The following is an 18,249-nucleotide window of genomic DNA, read 5'->3' on the forward strand; positions in this document are numbered from 1 at the left end:
CTTCTATTATACTTTAGTTTTACTTTATTCTATTCGTATTTGTCATCTTTCTCTGTTGTAACATTCTACTTTTCCTTTACGTATTCACACTTTCGATGTCATTTAGATTCACCTCTTTTTATGTCCTGTTACTACTTTACTTGTGTTTCTGCTTTTTGTCCAACATTGCCATGGGCATAATAAACCTTATCTATCTATCTATCTCTCCGAGATATGATTCGATTCTGAGCATTTCAATGTCGGGACATCAGCTCGTTTGACGGCTATCACTTACCGCCGACGCTTGTCACATCCTCGGGCGAGTTTCGAATGGGGTTTACTTCTCCAACAGTAATCAATTCTGTTGCGGACGTTGATTTTTCGATATAATCAGACATAGGCATGGGGCTGGAAGCCTGCAGGATGAAAGTGTACCGTTCGAATAGTTTTTACGAATTATGAATTCAAATTGCGTTGAATGAATTTTATTCCGTTGTAAAATCATTATTATGGGTACTTATCGATGAAATGAGGCTTCGCTGATAAAGGTATTAACGACATGGAAATTAATTTAGAACTGATTTGTAGAGAAATTGATCTATTCACAAAAAAGAGACAGTCTCAGATATGTCGAAATTGGACAAACTACGCGCTCGTGACATGTAAAAGAACGCGATAGAAACGTGATACTTTTGAATTTATCAAAACTCGAACTTACGAGTTTGAATTTGCAATTTTTACAAATAATTAGATGCTTCACGGTATAAAATTCAACTCAATTCAACCAACTTCATTTTCATTTTTCAAACTCTGATTTCATATTATTTTTGCTTCATTCTTTGTATGACTCCTGACGTGATTTTAAGGGGTTTTATACCCAATCAAGAGGGCGAAAACAAGCGACTTTTCAAGGATTTTTCACGAAGAGACATTTCAATTTATTGATATAAAAATTTATACACATATTAGGGTAACATTGAATTTCATTCTGATGTTTTTTATTTCAACAAAGCTGATCCGCGGGAGGGAATAAAAAAAATTTAGTTAATATAAGGTATTATCTCGTCTTTAATCGAAGGAATAAGTTTCAAAAGCACTTTATACGCTGCAGGGCATCCCTGCGAATGTGCGTGCAACTTCGAGAATATTTGCTGGATCGTCATGAAATTTTCTGTGTATATACTCGAATATATGTTTATTAAGAAAATGTAATTAAAAAATCGATTTGTGAAAATTAAATAAAAATATTGGAAATTCAATAAGTTAGCATTTTTTGAGTAGAATGATTCATTTTCTGGTATTTTGTTGTTTAACGATTTTTTTTTCGTATTCAAATTTTCATTCTTCTAAAGATAACTAATTTGCCTTGAAATGTAATAGTTTAAGTGCACCCCGGAATTCCTTCTTTGTCTTCAGCAATCTCGGTGCTACACCAGTGTTATACACAGGAGATGGGAAGATGAGAAGGGTTAAATTGAAACTGCCATTTTTATTCAAAATTATTAGAGTTCAGTGCCCAAGCTTCAGAGAGTTAATTAAAAATCTGAGAAACGGGTTGATTCCTTATTTTCACAATACAGTTGGTCGGATCTTCCGCGCGACGAATTTTCCCGAGCTTGTTTTTCCCTTGAGGAAAACTGGCTAGTTCTAAGAGTTCACGCATGAACCCTGCAAACTTTTCCACACGGCTCAGTGTCTTTAGTTTCTGATAAGTTAACTGCTCACAGTGTTCCTTCTACCTGCTCAAGGAAACTGGTCTCAAAGTTTCAACGAAGTTTGAGCAACGATTGCTACTGCCAATGAATTTCATATCGTATCGCGAAACTTGTTATATCTTCATCCTTTTCCGATTTCAAACTACGAGCAACAATTAATTGCCAACAGCAAGTTAATTTCTCGCTATGGTTTTCCCTCGTCTGCGGGTTGGAATTGTGCAATACTGGCGTAGCTACGAACCATCAAAGTGGCGTTCAGGCTCAATTACACCTGAGCTATTCTATCGTTAATTGACGTAAATCGTCTATTGACCCGCGAGCCACTCTATGGATTCGAGGGTAACGCTGCAGGTAATTAATTTCATCCCAGTTAGAACCCAGTGTATTGCCCCTACGGTTTGATATAAAAATGTATATATATATATATATGCAGGGTGTTTTCGAGTAAACATCGCATTACATTTGGTTGCCTGACACTGAGGGGAACAAATATCGGTACGGTAGGTAGCGCGTTTAAAGTCCTCGCGACTTAACTGAAACTGCCCGTTGTTGGCAACCCATACCAATACATAGACAGAAAACAACAGCTGAAACTAGTGCTTTATGACCTATAATTTCGTAATCGGCCGTTGCCACAGACCGATTATTGCCCCATGTGATTAGTAAGTTATAATTCGATGTTTAACGCGATCTGAACCTGAGAGTGTGTGAAAAATTAAGAAGTGTACTCAATAACACTATAGTTTGGACGAGCATTACTCGAAAACATGTGTAATAACAGAGAGGTATGGTGAGGCGAGGGGATGAACGACCGCTATAGATCAGCTAGAGATTAGTAAGGGGACAGAATGTATTATAATACTACGATGTGTGTGTCAATGAATCCAAGTACGCTAATCTTACGCACACTACGGCGAGTGGTCAACAAGACAATACAGTCCAAAGTTCTCAAAATCACCGCGAGAGCAAGCGAGACGAGAATACGGTGAAGAATCCAAAACCAGATCAGTATTAGTCGAAACTCGGAAGTGAAAACACGTGAGTCTTGTTGACAGTAGCTCGTTATCTGTGCGAGAGTGATACAGTGAACTGTGTGAACGTGCGGATATCAACTCGACGAATCGGGGCTCGTAATGATCGATTTGATTATTAAATGACGTTGGATCGTGTTTCTAATGTATCAGTGATCGAGTAATTAGATGCGAGAGCAGAACTGGGTAGAACCGGTTGGGGATTTTCGCGCTGGCCTTCCCGGGGCCTCATGATTGAGGTTTGGACCGGGGTGGTTGACACGTTGGGAAACCAACGTGATTGTTACAGTTCGCGGATCAAGAACGTTTGAAAATAAATAACAAATCACACAAAATTGGTGTAGCAGCGTGGGCTGGCCTTGCCGGGGTAGCTAAGCTAAGCTACCCTGGGGTGGTTTCCGTGTCTGGAAATCGGCGCGGCTCGCAGTGCCCGGTTGAAATAGTACAGGTATTGACCATCGGGTGAGATGGTACCTGTACACGTCATCCTGGGGCCTACTCCGGTTCTTTGAATTGACCGGATGATGTGGTAAAGTTGAAATTTTGGTCTAGGATTCTTTACCAATAATTGAACAGTAGAATTAAATACGGCTGTGAGTTACAAATAAAATTTCTTTGAACTTGGGACACACATAATTTCTGAAGAAAAATTGACGAAAAAATGGCACTTACAGCGTTTTTCAATTCTTCTCTTCGATTGCTGGAATATGATTTTTAATATTTCATGATCTAGGGCTCAACACCAAAATCGATCGACTCAGTTTTTTTTCTTCAACCGCTTAGAATTGATGAAAAATAAACACTGTAAGTATTACAGTGGGAAGCGACAGGTTGTAAGCGATAAGCTTTATTGGAAAAACCGTGATCTTCACCGAAAACGTGTTTGCGAAGATTTATGAATAATTGCGATCAACAAACGAGACGAGCTGCACGGACTTTTCTTTTTTTATCTCTCCAAAATCGAAAATGCTTTCAGCTTTCCCCAGTAACTCAATTTTGTTCGTATCAGTTTCCTCATTAGGGGTTTTGGTAACGCTATAAAAACGCCTAATGACGCATGTGTGCGTCGCTTGCAATTGTACCGAAGTCTGTAATAAATTGCGTCTTATTAGTTGTAACTCCTACAGTTACAAGGGGAGAATTTGAAGCTTGTATTTTCATCCGCGAATTCCCAGGCGAGGGTTTCTACCGGCGGTAAATCTACTGGAATTTTCTCCTTAATTTTCCACCGTTTTTCTTTCTCTTCTATTTTCTGTTCATACATCCTCGTCTGTTTTATTCAGCCCACGTGTTTTTCTTCCCCGAGGCTTACAAGTGATGAATCTTTTTTCACCAACATAATCGTGGCGATGCTGTCCAATTATAGTTAACGTTCGTTGTTGTTCGTAGTCTTTACTTTTCTACCTTTTTACCCGAATGTCCGGAACTCGTCGAGAGCCAATTAGCATCATATGTCGTGCTTGAGAGATCAATTACGTATTCCGGTTGACAGTTCTTGTATTCGCATAAAAATATTGACTCTCAATTCAAATCATATCTTCTTGTACAGCTTCAACAAGCTGCTTTTGCAAAAGGAGGAACTCGAACAGAAGCATCTCCATCTGCTGCAGATCGTAGAGAGCGAGAAAACTGCAAAGTGGCAATACACTCAACAGTGCGAAGAGCTCGCTTCAGAGATCAAGAAACTGAGGGCTGAGGTACGTGCATTTTCACAAGAAACATTATCTCTATCAATTTTTTTTTCCTCACAAACCTGAATCAAAATTTTACAACTTTGACGTCTTTTGAAGGATTCTTGGATCTTTCGCTCTTCGAAATTTCATATACTTCTCTTACTCACTATCTGTAAAATCATCGATAAGTTCCTTTAATAATTTTTGCTCGTGGAATATGGAAATGTTGAAAGTAAAGTGATCAGATATCAAATTCAACCTATATTTTCCTACACTAAGTTTCAAAGAATTAGTCGGATTTACCAAAAATGTCGATCAAATATGACGATAGAAATATTCTTTCGATTCGAAAAAATCCTATTTGATCGTACGAATCATTGAACAGACCAGTGATTCGTGTTATCAATTGAAACCAAATTTATTTCAATTAAAAAAACATTTTTTTTATCATATTTGATCGCCATACTTCGTAAATTCGATAGATTTTCTCGCGTGTATTTTTACAGTCCTAAAAACAAAGCATTAAATAAGCTTCGATTGTTTTTTCTGTTTTGAATCGACCAACACTGCATTTCCACGGATAATTACCTGGAACCTTGAATCAATGATGTTTGAATCGACAAATATTTTTAAGAGTTTAATGTCATTCTGGGAAAAGAATCGAGGGTAATTACGGAACAAAATGTATTGGGTAATTATAAAACGTACATATCAATTTCCTCAGTGTTCACACCCACGCTTAAACCTTGTAAATTAGTGAGTGGGAGTAATTAGGCATTAAAAATTTTAAGGGTTTCTTCTTTTTCTAACGAATCACCTTAAAATTGCTAATCTTGTCCTATTTTTAAACAAAGAAAAAAGTTTCTTTTACAGAAAATCAGACTTGCTATTAGAACTGAAAAAAATAGATTTTTTAGAAAGGGATTGTAGCAGAAAATAAATATTTATGTTGTAAATGATTTTATTCGAAATCGCATGACGATCAAACAAGTAACGATTTCATCCAAAAAATTTAACTCTTGCATTAAAAATACGTTGGTATAAGGGAATATCAAAATTTTGGTCTCGTTATTGGCTCGTACCGATTAAAAACCGAACCGAAAATTGATTTTCTTAAGCACATTAAATGTAGATGTGTAAATGAAGTCCTTGCTCCCGGAAAGATTGTATTTCAACGTTACAATATCAATTTACTTCAAAGTCGAACGCTTACATTCAAAAATACGGCGTTCACAAGCAATAATCAATTCGTTCAGGTCCAAAATATTGCGGAAACAATTCTAAATGATACAATCTACATCTACTGGATAAGATCTTTTGAAATCAATTGGATCAATAGAATAAAAATGAAGCAAAGTCATCTTTAATTTACTTAGAATGGTAAATAAATATAAATTTTCGGCATGGGTGTTTAATCTTGTTCGGAAAAATGTTAAAAAAATTTGAAAAACTGAAAGTTTGTTTCTGATATCTGAAGCTGACTTCAATAAGGGCCCTTCAAAAAAATTAAATCTGAGATCGTTTGTTGAGAATAATTTAATTTGTTATAGGTATTAGAAAATTCCAGTGAAATCGCACAACGTTACAACAACGTTTTAAATTTTGTTGCAACTGCAAAAAAATCATGGTCAAAGTAGCTGTTTGGTGTCGTTATGGTTCGTCTACTACATTTTCTGGTTATTGCAACGTTAAATGTGTTGGTCTGTTTGTTTTTCATTTGAATAAAGTATTAACATCGATTTACTGTAGCGCCAACATTGGATCATCGCAATAGTTAAAAGAATAAATATATAGTAATCATAACCGTAATAAAAATGGATCATAACGGATAATAGATTTTCTTGTTATAACTGCCAGTAACCTGCACGAATGGGAATTTCTCTAGCAGCAGGATCGAATCTCATCTTCAGTCGAGTTTCCAGTAGGCCGCGATGCTGGTCTCCGTAATGAGTCAGGCTCACCGAACCATAAGCCTCGTTACAACATAACGCGGGTACAATGTCGGTTAATCAAAACTGTTATGGCCTCTAAATTAGAAAAGTCCCTTGTTGTGGCGGTGCGGTCAGGGCTCGTCCTTAAATTACGTAAAATTATCCAGGGGAATATTGTTTCATGAGTATTCACCATCTCTTTAGACTTTGCGGAGTGAAATGTCACGCTTATCAAGTGAAAACCGTACCATTTGGATATTAGCGAGATTTTACTCTAGAGAATTTAGAGTGCCGAGTAAAATTTCTCTCGTACTGGAGTGGCTCCATTTTCACTTCACAAAATTAACGGATATACAAGTAGGTAGCAAAGGCCGGTTCTGGATATAGATTCCTATACCGATATTAAGAAAACATTCCAGAAAAAGGTTTGCGTCTTGGCTAATTGTCGGTAAAATGTCGGTATGGGAATCTGCGTTAAGAAACGACTTGATCGACTTAATTTCACATCGTCGACGCAAATAAAAATACCGAAGGACAATTTCTACACCGAATTTCTTTTTATCTCTTCCTAACTTTCAATTCAATTATACTTATGTCACTTGAAGTTCCTCACGTCCCTCGTTTGCGTTATAAAATTCACTCAGCTCCATCCCTAATACAGATAAATCCAACAAGCTGGACGCAGATCGAATCAATCGAACGGTACTTCATACCTTCGCACGTCTGTTTAATGTTGACCCTGCGGAGGCCGGAAACCCAGTTGAGGGCGCAATCGAATCATGATTGATTATCGTTGAAACGGGTGACGTCCGACACCTCGGTTCACGTCTGGTGCTCGGGGAACCCCGCATCAATTTAACATCACTCACGAGTGACACCAGTGCCAGTCTAAATTTAAGATCCGGATGAAGGAAAGACTGAAACATGGAAGGTCATGATTGACGGCTGTTTATTTGCTTCCGAATTTTTAAACTTGTCAAATTATCGTTTCAGGAATCCGCTCGAAATTTAGTTACTTGTGAGAATTATCAATTATTTATGGTATACCTGCGGATGAAATCATAACTCTTATAAATTGGAGCAGGAAAAATGTATTGATCAGTTTCTTCGAGTGAAGCAAATATAAGTATAACTCGTGGTGATAGTTGAGTTGTTTTGGCATGTGATCGCCTGGTTTTTAGGTGCGAATACAAAGTTTTTCTCACAAAATGATGCAGCAGAATTGAGAGGTCATATTGCCTCATTACTTTATGATGGAAACGCATAGATACAGAGATGTTTACGAAGAGAGTAGGTGTAAAAGTGTGAAAAAAAACGACATGCCATATTTTATATAAGTCCTGTTGCAACGCATCTAAATTACTCCACAAAACATTTTTCCGAGAAGTTGTATAAATTTTCTGTGAAAAATTGTTTCTCGTTACGGGGTTTTGCTGTAGATGAAAATTCGCACACCGTGTTTGCGTCGCAGAACGTCTCGTATATTATTGTTGTGCATTTTATTGCGCCATGCGCATAACAAATTGCTCGTGATATTCCCCGATCACAAAGTGCGAAATAATGAGGGGTGAGAAATGGGTAAAAACGGGCGAGTACACTTTTGCAGCTTGTTTCCATAATCGTGAATCGATAGTTGACGTGAGGGATGGCAGGACAATTGCATTCGATTTCAAACGAAACATTTGAGCTTCTATACTGCAAAATTGAATCGTAATTGAGCCAAGACCCTGCGAACCGTAAAGCTTTGTAAGAAATCTTACGCACGTGTACACGAGGCGCGTATAACGTGAGCCTGGATGATCCTGAAGTTTATTCTCAGCTTGAATTGCCTTTCCACGTGCGAGTAACTCTGCTGTAGTCAATTCGCACAACGAGAGAAATTTCTAGACATGGTTACTATGCAGTCATTGACTATTCTTATTCTTTGTCATAACCGAAAAAGGAAAGCAGTTTTTAAACTGTAAACAGAAAACCCAATCTGTGTTACGATTTCGTTTGATTATGGTTACTCGTATCATATTTTCTTGTAATTGTTGGCACGAATTGATGTTAGTGCGATAATAAATTGACGTTAAGACCTTGTTTAATAAAAAACGTGCGGTCAATCAAACGAAATGCAGTGCTGTAACAAAGAGATAATTTTATATTGTAGTACACCTAGCAATGCGTTGCAAATTGTTTAAAAACCATCCCGACAGTGACAAAAAGAATTTGTTACCTGCAAATGGCTATAACTATTTGTAATTTATTCAGTCACGTGAGAACTGAAAATTTGAATCGGCAGTTCCTATTGTTTCTTCACAGTCGTTTTATCCTAGTTAAACACTAAGAGAGACTACAAATCGAAAATATAAGACGTCGAATGAAAATTCAACATTGAAAGCGCTATCGATCATTTTTTTATCACGTATTTCGTCTAGTAAAATTTTTTTTCGATTTTCTTTCGCCGCTAAATAAGTAAGGCAGCGTGGATGTAAATACAAGGGATTGATTAACGTCTCGACGAAAAGTTTCGGAAGGAGTGTAGCTGCTAATTATTGCCGTTGAACAGTTACTTATAAAGCGTTTAGCTAAGCTTGGCGATAAGGGAGGTACGAACGGGAGTTAAGAGCGAGTTGCGTGTTTATTTTTCCCACTCCCCCGCGGTCGCTGGTTGCCTTTTGCTCGAGACTTGAAACTTGAGTCACATTTTTTTTTACCTCCAACATCGCGCCACCTAATTATCCGGTTGATTAAAAATTCAGCGTCGCCTAGTGCCTCGGCCACTTTCGCGGACGCTAAAAAATTCAGCTCATTTCTCCTTTTAGACGCTGTTCAGTTGCCGAGAATTCCTGAAACTCGTTTCAGCTCATTAATCTCGCAAATTGTTGTTCACCGTCTTCGCATTATCAATATTTAACTAACCTTCTGCGAAGTCATCCGTTTGTATTAAATGTCGAATGGAGGAAACTTGGATGGCAGAGTTTTGGCAAACAGTATGTTTCAGTTTTAATGTAAAAAATATACAAGATACGAAATAACTAAGAAGAATCTCACTTTCTCGATGCGACAACCTGCCAAAAAAATGTTCGATCCATATTTCTGTTCATGTTTTTGCGGAAAGTGAAGATTGACTATTAAGATCAGGCCAATTTCTAAATTTTAAACCTCAAGAAAACAAAAATTTTTCCGTCGAAGAATCGTCGCTAGTTTGTTTTTGTGCCGTCAGCCCGTGAATGATTTTTTTCAATAGAACCCTAGTCAGTCACAGAAATTTTGCACTCAAAGTCGTGAAATTCGATTATATAAATGGTTTACATAAATTAATGAACGTATGTTTTATTAAAACATATATTGCCGATATTGAAAATTAATTCCAGTCAATTGGTACAGAATGTACGTATAATATTCGTAAGCAAAGTTGGTCTTAAGCCATCATAGCATTAAAAACAGTATGATTTTAGCATTGAAAAAATTAGAAAACAAAACGTTCGTTCTGAAGGCATGCGAAGTTTCTTTGATTTAATTTGTGCCGGTGAACGTTTTCTACTTAAATCGAGAGATTTTTCTTTGTTCATATCACATCAGTCAATTACAGTTCAACTTTTTGAGTTTTCGTGGCATCATTTTTTTGCGCAAGTTCATTTGTCGATAAATTTTAGCCAGTTCATCCTCCAAATCGTTATTTATATCCTCTCGGAATCGGAACGTGTGTATCATGCGATCCTCCTGCATTGCGTACCGAAAACTTTCCGAAAGGATTTTGTTACATCACGAAATAATAGCTTTCACGCGAATCGCGAGGGTTTTGGTACGGAGATGGATACATGGATATAGACAGATGGATAGACGTGCCCAGATGGCGATCTACAAAAGAAAGTGGTCGATAGAGCGCAAGAATCGATCGAAACGCAGTGAAAAAGCCATGTTTGATTCAACGGCATCAGTTGAAGTTCCAAATTTGAAAAGTTCCGACAGCGCTTAATTCCAAATTATTTGGTGGTGAAACTTGAACGTAAAGAAATCAAACTTTTACGAATCAACAAAGTTTCGTATGGGTTGAAACTCGACGGCTCAAGGTTCCGAAATACAAAATTCCGAAAATTCAAGTAACGATAGAAAATAGTTCCAAAAAATAGAGTTTCGATAGAGTAAACTTCCGAAAATTACAATATACTCACGCGTCGTAGTTTCTTCTACGAGTAGGTGTAAAAAATTTTAAAAACTGAAAACCAGAATGACCAGGATTCCGAACGTAAAAATATCAAAAATCAAAAACAAAGAAACTTTGATAAGTGTTGAAATTCCACCAAGCCAGAAATTCATCGAACTGAGAATCTGCGATCACTCAGAATTTCGATGTCTCAGAATTTTAAAATTTCTCATTTTCGCACTTTCGGAAGTTTGATTTGTCAGAGTTATACCCTTTCAGCATTTTGTCCTTTCGGAATCCTGAACTTTTAGAACCTTCAGCGTGGCGTTTCGGACCATTCGAAACTTTGATGTTTCGTCAAAGTTTGATTTCTTGACTTTAAGTTTCACCAGCAAAACATTCAGAATTTGTCGCTTTCGGAATGTTAACCACATCTCCGAAATGTTTTAGCTGAACCAACGCAATGACTCTGTAGTAAGTATCAAACACTATCTATCTTGATCAGTTGAAAAATAAATTGCAATGTTTTTGTTAAATAGAGTGGCCACTTCAATTCGTTTTCGAAACTCACTATGTTTTCCCTGACTTCGTTGCTCGAGGCATATGGCATTTCCCAAGAATTTTTTATAAATTTTTAAATTTGCTGAAATTTAATAGTTCATTAGTAAATATAGAAAAAAACAAAAAATAAAATAAATAACAGAAGACTGGAAGTACTATTGAATATAAATATTGAAATTAACATTGATAAAAACACAGACACTTAGGCGCAGTAAATGAAATAAGAATTTGAATAATATTGGAGCCAGCGTAATGATCAAGAAATATTGTTAACAGCTAGTTCAAATTATGAGTATAATAGTTAACAAAATCGAGAGATCATATACAACCCTATATTTCGCAGAACTTTTTATAAGACTGCAAATTATATGTTTGATAAAACTTCTAGATCCATATAGTGAATATCGCTTCCTCTGACAGCTTCTTGCCTTTTTCGTGCCGAACAAAGTTCTCTGACATTCCCCGTTTTTCTAGACGATTTTCTAGGCCACTCTGAAAAAATTGGAGTTTTATTTTTTTTTTTATTTTTTATTATTATAAAAATAAAACTCTATAAGACTTGCTCGAGAACCCAAATAACGCGTTTATCACACTTAAGAAAAACTTTGTGTGATATTTATGACGCTGTCTGCACTTCCGGCGATTGTTTCCAAGTTATCAAAAAAGCTCTGTCCTTGAAAAATGTTCACAAATCAACTCAAACATTGCAGCTATGCGCTCTGAAGAGGGAGTTGCGTCCGGCGACAGTCGCAGCTCCGACTTATATCGGGTCCAGCGAAATTGCCGCGGGACTTCGAGCACTCGCAGGATGCGGAAGTGGCGTCGGAGGGTCAGGGCCGGCTGCTTCCGGGGCCGCATTGGGGTCCGGGGGTGATTCGAGGGGCGGCGAAGCTTCGGAGGAATCTGTTGAAGTACGGAAGATCCTGAAGGTTCAGAGCTTCTTCAGGGGTTGGCTTTGCCGCAGGAGGTGGAAGCAGATCGTCGAACAGTATATAAAGAGTCCCCACGCAGAGAGCATGCGGAAAAGAAACAGGTGCGTCTTTTAAATATTGAGGGAGGTGCAGTTGACTCAGAAGTAATAACCCGGAAGAGAATAACACGTGTGAAATTTAATTTTATTGAATTGAATTTTTTGTCGATTCTTTTCTCATGGGTTATGTATTTCTATTTTTCTTTAAGGCTGCTCGAAGAGATGGATTATTTTTACGGTTGCATCAAAACGCGTTTTTCCGTTGAGTGAAATACTGCGTAGTTTTTTTGCTCTTTGAAACTAGATGACTACAACGTGGAAGCGAACACGCGAACTTTCATTTGAGTAATGTTGGAGGGTCATGTTGTCTGGATGATAAATTGGGCTGGAAATGAGATAATAATTACGCGGGGCAAGAGGCTGAAATTGTGGTTAAATTTGATTAGAAAAATTTCTCCTTGATACCGGGAAAGACTGAAGAACCGCGAATTTAAAGTGGAAAAGTTTCGATATTAACGATTGTGAGAAAGTGACTTTCTTCCCAGGTGAAATCTTGTTTACCGGAGTGTAGGCAATTCTTGAAAAAATTATGCGCACAAGTTGACTGAAAATTGTGCCGAGGAGTTTGGAAGGTAAAAATATTCACCATGGTTGAATTGATATTTTTTAGCATGTAACGTACAAAACTTGTGACAAATGAATTTCTAAATACTTTCGCTTCGTTATGGATGTATCTTGTATTCTAAACGGCAATCATTTCGTATTCGGCCAAAGAAAACGTTTTCAACTTGATGAAAAACCTGAAAATGCATAAAAAGCTGTTTTTTAATAATCGTTGATAAATTCACATATTTCAGCCCCAACATACGATTTTTTTTCGCCATCAACTTCGCATGAGCAAAACGTGATCAGAAATTAATTTCGTTTAGAACTCAGCGGCGAGCTTGAAAATTCTTTTTTTTCTCTTGCAATTTTTGAACGGTGATTATTTTTCTCAGCTGATGTTTTTTATTGTATTCGATGCGCCAGATTTGAGAAAAAATTTCCTGCTTTTTTCCTAAATTATATTTTTTGCTACGAACTATTTATTCCTGTATTATATTATACATTTCGTGACGATCCGAACACGGAGATTCAACTGTCGTACCGGTTTCATTGCACATTCAATAAAAATTACTGTTCAAGGATTAACGACTTGCCCAAGGATTAAACTCGCGCTCCCTGATTTCGCATACGATTCAAACAAACAGTGGGACGAGTTGTTGCGATTACAGATTACGTTTCAAACAACGTGTGCAGAATATATGAGGCATTCCCCATGTAATCGACACACGTGAATTTATTTACTGGGCTGAATTTAATTTAGAAGCTTTGAATTTTTCTCTATCATAATTTTTGTAAAAATTCTCACGTCACGTCACGTTGTCATGAAATCGTACGAAATAGTTCTAAAACATAAATGTTAATTTATTGCATTGCATAATTTTATTTTATATTGTATACTTAACATTTTATAGGTACCTATGTGACAATATTACACTGGTAATGTTTGCAAAAATCTAACGAACTGAGATCGTTTGCATTCTTCCTCGACTTTCAGGGGCATTGAATGTTCTTTCGATACTATAACTTCAAAATTTGTTAAAAACTCAACCTTTTTTGCCCCCAAATTTTCTTCTCATGATTCATAATTTTCAATCTACATTTATTTAAAACTCGGCAATTGCAGATTTTCGCACACATTTTATCAACCCTTCGCATTTAATCTTCTTTGAATAAAAATCTATAAAAAATCACCCACAATTTTATGAACTGACAAAAAAAAAAAAATAGTATACAAAGTATGTACCGGTTTTGAGCGGGTCATTGCTTCGGTCCGGTAATTGATTACACGCGGAATGTCTCATATATGTATACCACAAATAATTGCCAATTATCTTTTCCGATCTTGCGATTAATTTTCAGAACTAGCTTCGAAAAATTTAGTCTCTTTTGTTTTGTTTTTCACACAGGCATAATTGAATCGGCACGTTGAACTCGACACGCGTGAAAACCGGCACGGAAATCCTGTGAAAAATGAATCCTGCTTAATACTTGGAAACCCCGTTTTGCGTTAATCTTGCACTCGCGGGAAATCACACTTCGCGGGGTGAAAGTTGCGCAAGAGTTGTCATTTGCCCTATTCGTACGCCTTATTCGGAGACTTGTTCTACTTCTGCAGTTTATTTGCACCCCGATTCGCAATATAAGCTTCGCGTTATACGTGTGAAAACTTTTTCCTTTAACGTCACAAGTTGCGAACTGTTTTACCGATATACTTATGGATGCTGTACTTTTCTAACAATTCTCGTAATTTTCACAGTTTTCAACACCTGATAGTATAAGACGCTATACCGTAAAAAATGTCCAGTTTATACTTGCGGAAGATTCTCGGGATGGTTTAACTTCTCTCAAAATCGATTTCGGGCATTTCTTCATGGGATCGTAAATTCTGTACTATTTTTCTATAGTTTGTATGCTTATTTTTCATCCGTTTCATAAAAAGAAATTCTCTGTCTTACCTTTGAATTTGAACTTTTGCCTCATTTGCGAAGGGATAAAAAATTGAAACCTGTTTCCAGAGGATAAATAAAATCTTTGAATATCGCTAACGGTGTTCTGAAATGAAATTTTAATCCCCACGGTGGAAGCCATCAATGACGTTGAGGGTGTTAAACGTAACCCTGGTTACAATTTGCCTTCAGAAACCTTAAGAGAAGGGCCAAGACGTTTACTTTGAAATTTTTTTTTAAAGACTTCGAAAAATTATTGTCGGTCAAGAATTGACAGCATTATTCGGAAAAACAGGTATCCCTAAATTCCTGAAACAAAATTTCAGTAAAATTCCAAACTTTTCAAGATTTATAAAATATTTACCGAGACAACTTGAGAAGTGGTAAAATAAATAAATGAACTAAAAACTTTTCGATAAAAATTAGTATCTTCATTTTTTTCAGTATCTGTAGTTGATGTTGTCTCGAACTTTTTCTTGATTAGTGGCACATGGAAACATGAACTTCTACAATCCATGAAATAAGGGTTATGAGAGTGGATGAGAGAATTCAATTTGTAACCTGAAGATTGAAAAGTTGATTTGAGAATTTTCACAATTCATTTGACGTGTTCATTCTTGAATTAAGTGTGGGTTTCCATGCGCTCAGTCCTGCTGGGCCAATGTGCCCGGGCCGTTAGGGCATTCAAAAGTGTAAGAAAAGACGTGAGGCCAGGCAGCTTGGCAAACTGAAGCAACCTGCTTACCCCTATTTTCGCGACTTTCTCCTTGCCGGTGTAACTGGCCCCAAGGCCTTCTTTGCGTGGGTCCTCGAGTTCATCATGCCGCGTGATCAGGTGGGATGAAGTATTCTGCTCTTCTCCACATCTCAAGCACTGGGACTTTGTTCTGAGCCCCAGGTACTCATAGAAGGCTCACGTGATTGTCTTGTGCCAGCTGTGTTAGTAAAGTAACGCAGTTCCATGCCAGCACTAATCTTATGACGTATGCGTCCGAGGATTGTAAGTGCAGACGGGCTGTCACTACAAATGTATATGTGCTTGCCTTTGCAGCCTCTGCTCAGGATATCCCTGGCACAGGCTATTAAAGCATACACTTCGGCTTAAAGTACTGAGGCTATGGGTCCCAGGGCGAGCGAAATGTTCAACCTGGGTCCCCCGCACCAGATGCCGGCCCCAATGTCCGTTTCTGATTTGGACCCTTCTGTGTACCACGCGAGTCCGTTTGGTGAGACTAATTCGTCTGGATTGTTCATCTAGGTCTCTCTGTGGGGGTAGGTTTCTCTAAAAGTTTGGCCAAATTGGAATCTGCTGGGGCAGCGGTCCTCGCTCATGGCCAGGATAGTCCGTGGTGCCCCTATCCGGTATGGTACTACCTGTGCCCTAAACCGATGTATCTCCAAGGCACTAGATGCTAGTGACAGGTCCAGAAGAGCTCCCATGGCAATTGTGTGTGCGGTCCCAAGAGTCCCGTGCTGCCTAGGATCGCCATCCTTTAGATTCGGTTACATGCCTTGTGTGTGTACCTAGAGAGGGTCAGTCTTGACCGGAAGATCTCGATACGTCCCATCGTAAGGTTGCATCTTCGGTGAAGAGTACCATGTCAGTTTTGCTGGAATTAATCCTTAGCAACTGAGATGTGCAAGAATTCTGAACAAAGTCAAGGGCTTTCTGCATCTTGATTGTCATGGAAGGGAGATGGTCGCCTGGCAGTATGAGGCCATCTAGTCGGTGGCCTCCGTTTTTGATCTTTTGATCAGTTTCTTGTACGCTTTTTGGGTAGCCTTGTAGGCCGTCCAGTCCGGAGCCTCGTTTGTCTGAAGGGCCCTGTTTAAGAGTTTACGGGAACTGAATCTGAGTTTGTTCAGCTCTCTACTCCACCAGGAAACCTTGGACTTGCTGATCTTGAGCGTTGCGGGACACGCTGCCTCGAAGGCCTGAATTATGGAGGATCGTAAGTGTGTTATCTCACTCTACACCAGGCTTGTGCTGCTCAGACGGCTACAGGGTCCTTGGAGCCTCCAATCAAGCTACTCCTTGTAGGAGGGCCAGCCTGTAGCCTTGGGGTTCCAGGACATCCATGTCGGTTTCACCTCAGAATCTGTGGCAAGGGAGAACGTGATGCACCTGTGGTCTGAGAGTGTATTCTTTCTGCACCCGCCAGTTGCGAATTAAGTTCAACAGCCTGGGGCTGCAGAGTGTCAAGTTGAGCACTTCCTGCCTGTGGGGGGTGACGAAGGTTTGTCTTGAGCCCTTATTGAGTATATCTACTTTGACTGTTCGTAGGTAATCCAGCAGAGCTGTTCCCCACTTGTTGGTTTCGGAGCTACCCCAGACGGTGTGGTGCGAATTAGTGTCGCAGCCAATCACCAGGAGCAGTTTCCTGTCGGTACAGTACCTAATTAGCTTCCTGGATTCCTTCGTGGGTGATGGTTCCACGGAATCCTAGGGGAGGCAGGCCGAACACACGACGAAATCAATAGTCCTATCCTTCATCCGTCTCAGTTTGATCGATGCAGCTGCTAGGTCTCTGCTACAGAACTGACTGAGCCTTAGTGCGCGATCCTTGTTGTTTATGTAGACCGCAGCCCTGAGGGTAGGTCCAGCCGTGCCTTCCTTGTACACCAGTACGCCGTTCCTTCAGTCTAGTCTTCAAACAAGTCCCTTGTTAATCCATGGTTCATGTATGATTGATACGTCTGTTTGCTCTACCGCTAAATGTCAATACCGTCCGACGCAGCCAAGTTAGAGCCCCTTGTTGGAGCACGAGACCCACAGGACGCCTTAGTCGCACCGGTACTGATCGAAGCCGGGAATCTCTTCCCCTTCCGAGATGGAATTCATCACTTCTTTCAGCATCCATACCATCAGGTCACCCTGCTCAGAGCTGAGAGTGTCTTCGGGGCAGCCAGTGGGTGTAATAACGACCCTCCGGCCCCCCCGTAGCTCCTAGATCTGAGCACTTCCCGGTTCCTTTTCGGGGCCGAATAGACTACCGGGAGCCTGCTGTTGGAGGGCTTGAGTCTTTTCAGACCCATTCCCTCCGCTGGTGTCTGGCCACTTATCTGTCGCACTTCACTGGCAGTTGCTCAGTAATTGAGCCCCCCTTCACGGAGTGCGCGAGAGTGGAAGAAGGCCTCGCCTCAGGGTTCGTCTCGGAGGAGGTCTCCGAGACCAGTTTAGTCTTCCTAGCCCTCCTTCTCGACGTTCCACTACGGTGGGCCCTGCCTCCTGTTGCTGTCGAAGGGACGACAGGAATAAAAGTCGACTTTACTCCCTTGTTACATAATGTAGTATTATTCACGAAAAGAGATGATAAAGATGCGAGGGTAACTTTTTACTAACGATTATGTACAAGTATCTGTAGAAAATTTGTATTCTCAGCCTGGTATTCCAAATGGTCGAGGCTGAGGAAGAATACATGGAACAAATGGAGGCATTAGTTAGCTGCTTTTTGCGCCCCTTCAAAATGGCCGCAAGCTCCAAGAAGCCACCGTGCAGTCACGAAGACGTCAATAGCATCTTCCTGAACAGCGAGACAGTCCTTTTCCTCCATCAGATATTCCTCAAGGGTCTCACCTCTCGAATGGAGAGTTGGCCCACCCTCGTCTTAGGTAAGTAGAAACGCTTATTGTCCGCGAAGACAAAGAGGCTTTGCTTTTTTGAAGGAAGCCCGGTACATAACATTAATGGAATGAATTATTCCA

At 39.2% G+C, this 18,249-nt stretch overlaps 1 protein-coding gene across 1 annotated transcript in view; it reads left to right on the plus strand.

The window, feature by feature from the left end:
- LOC107222865 (ras-specific guanine nucleotide-releasing factor 2-like) overlaps positions 1-18,249 on the plus strand; it is a 113,429-nt gene that overhangs the window by 62,787 nt on the left and 32,393 nt on the right. Inside the window, exons 5-7 of the mRNA XM_015662387.2 lie at positions 4,275-4,422; positions 11,733-12,055; positions 17,927-18,156. Of these exons, the coding sequence (XP_015517873.2) occupies positions 4,275-4,422; positions 11,733-12,055; positions 17,927-18,156 (701 nt within the window). The remainder of the gene's footprint in view (positions 1-4,274; positions 4,423-11,732; positions 12,056-17,926; positions 18,157-18,249) is intronic.

Source organism: Neodiprion lecontei, chromosome 3, assembly GCF_021901455.1.
Source record: "Neodiprion lecontei isolate iyNeoLeco1 chromosome 3, iyNeoLeco1.1, whole genome shotgun sequence".
NCBI lineage: Eukaryota > Metazoa > Arthropoda > Insecta > Hymenoptera > Diprionidae > Neodiprion > Neodiprion lecontei.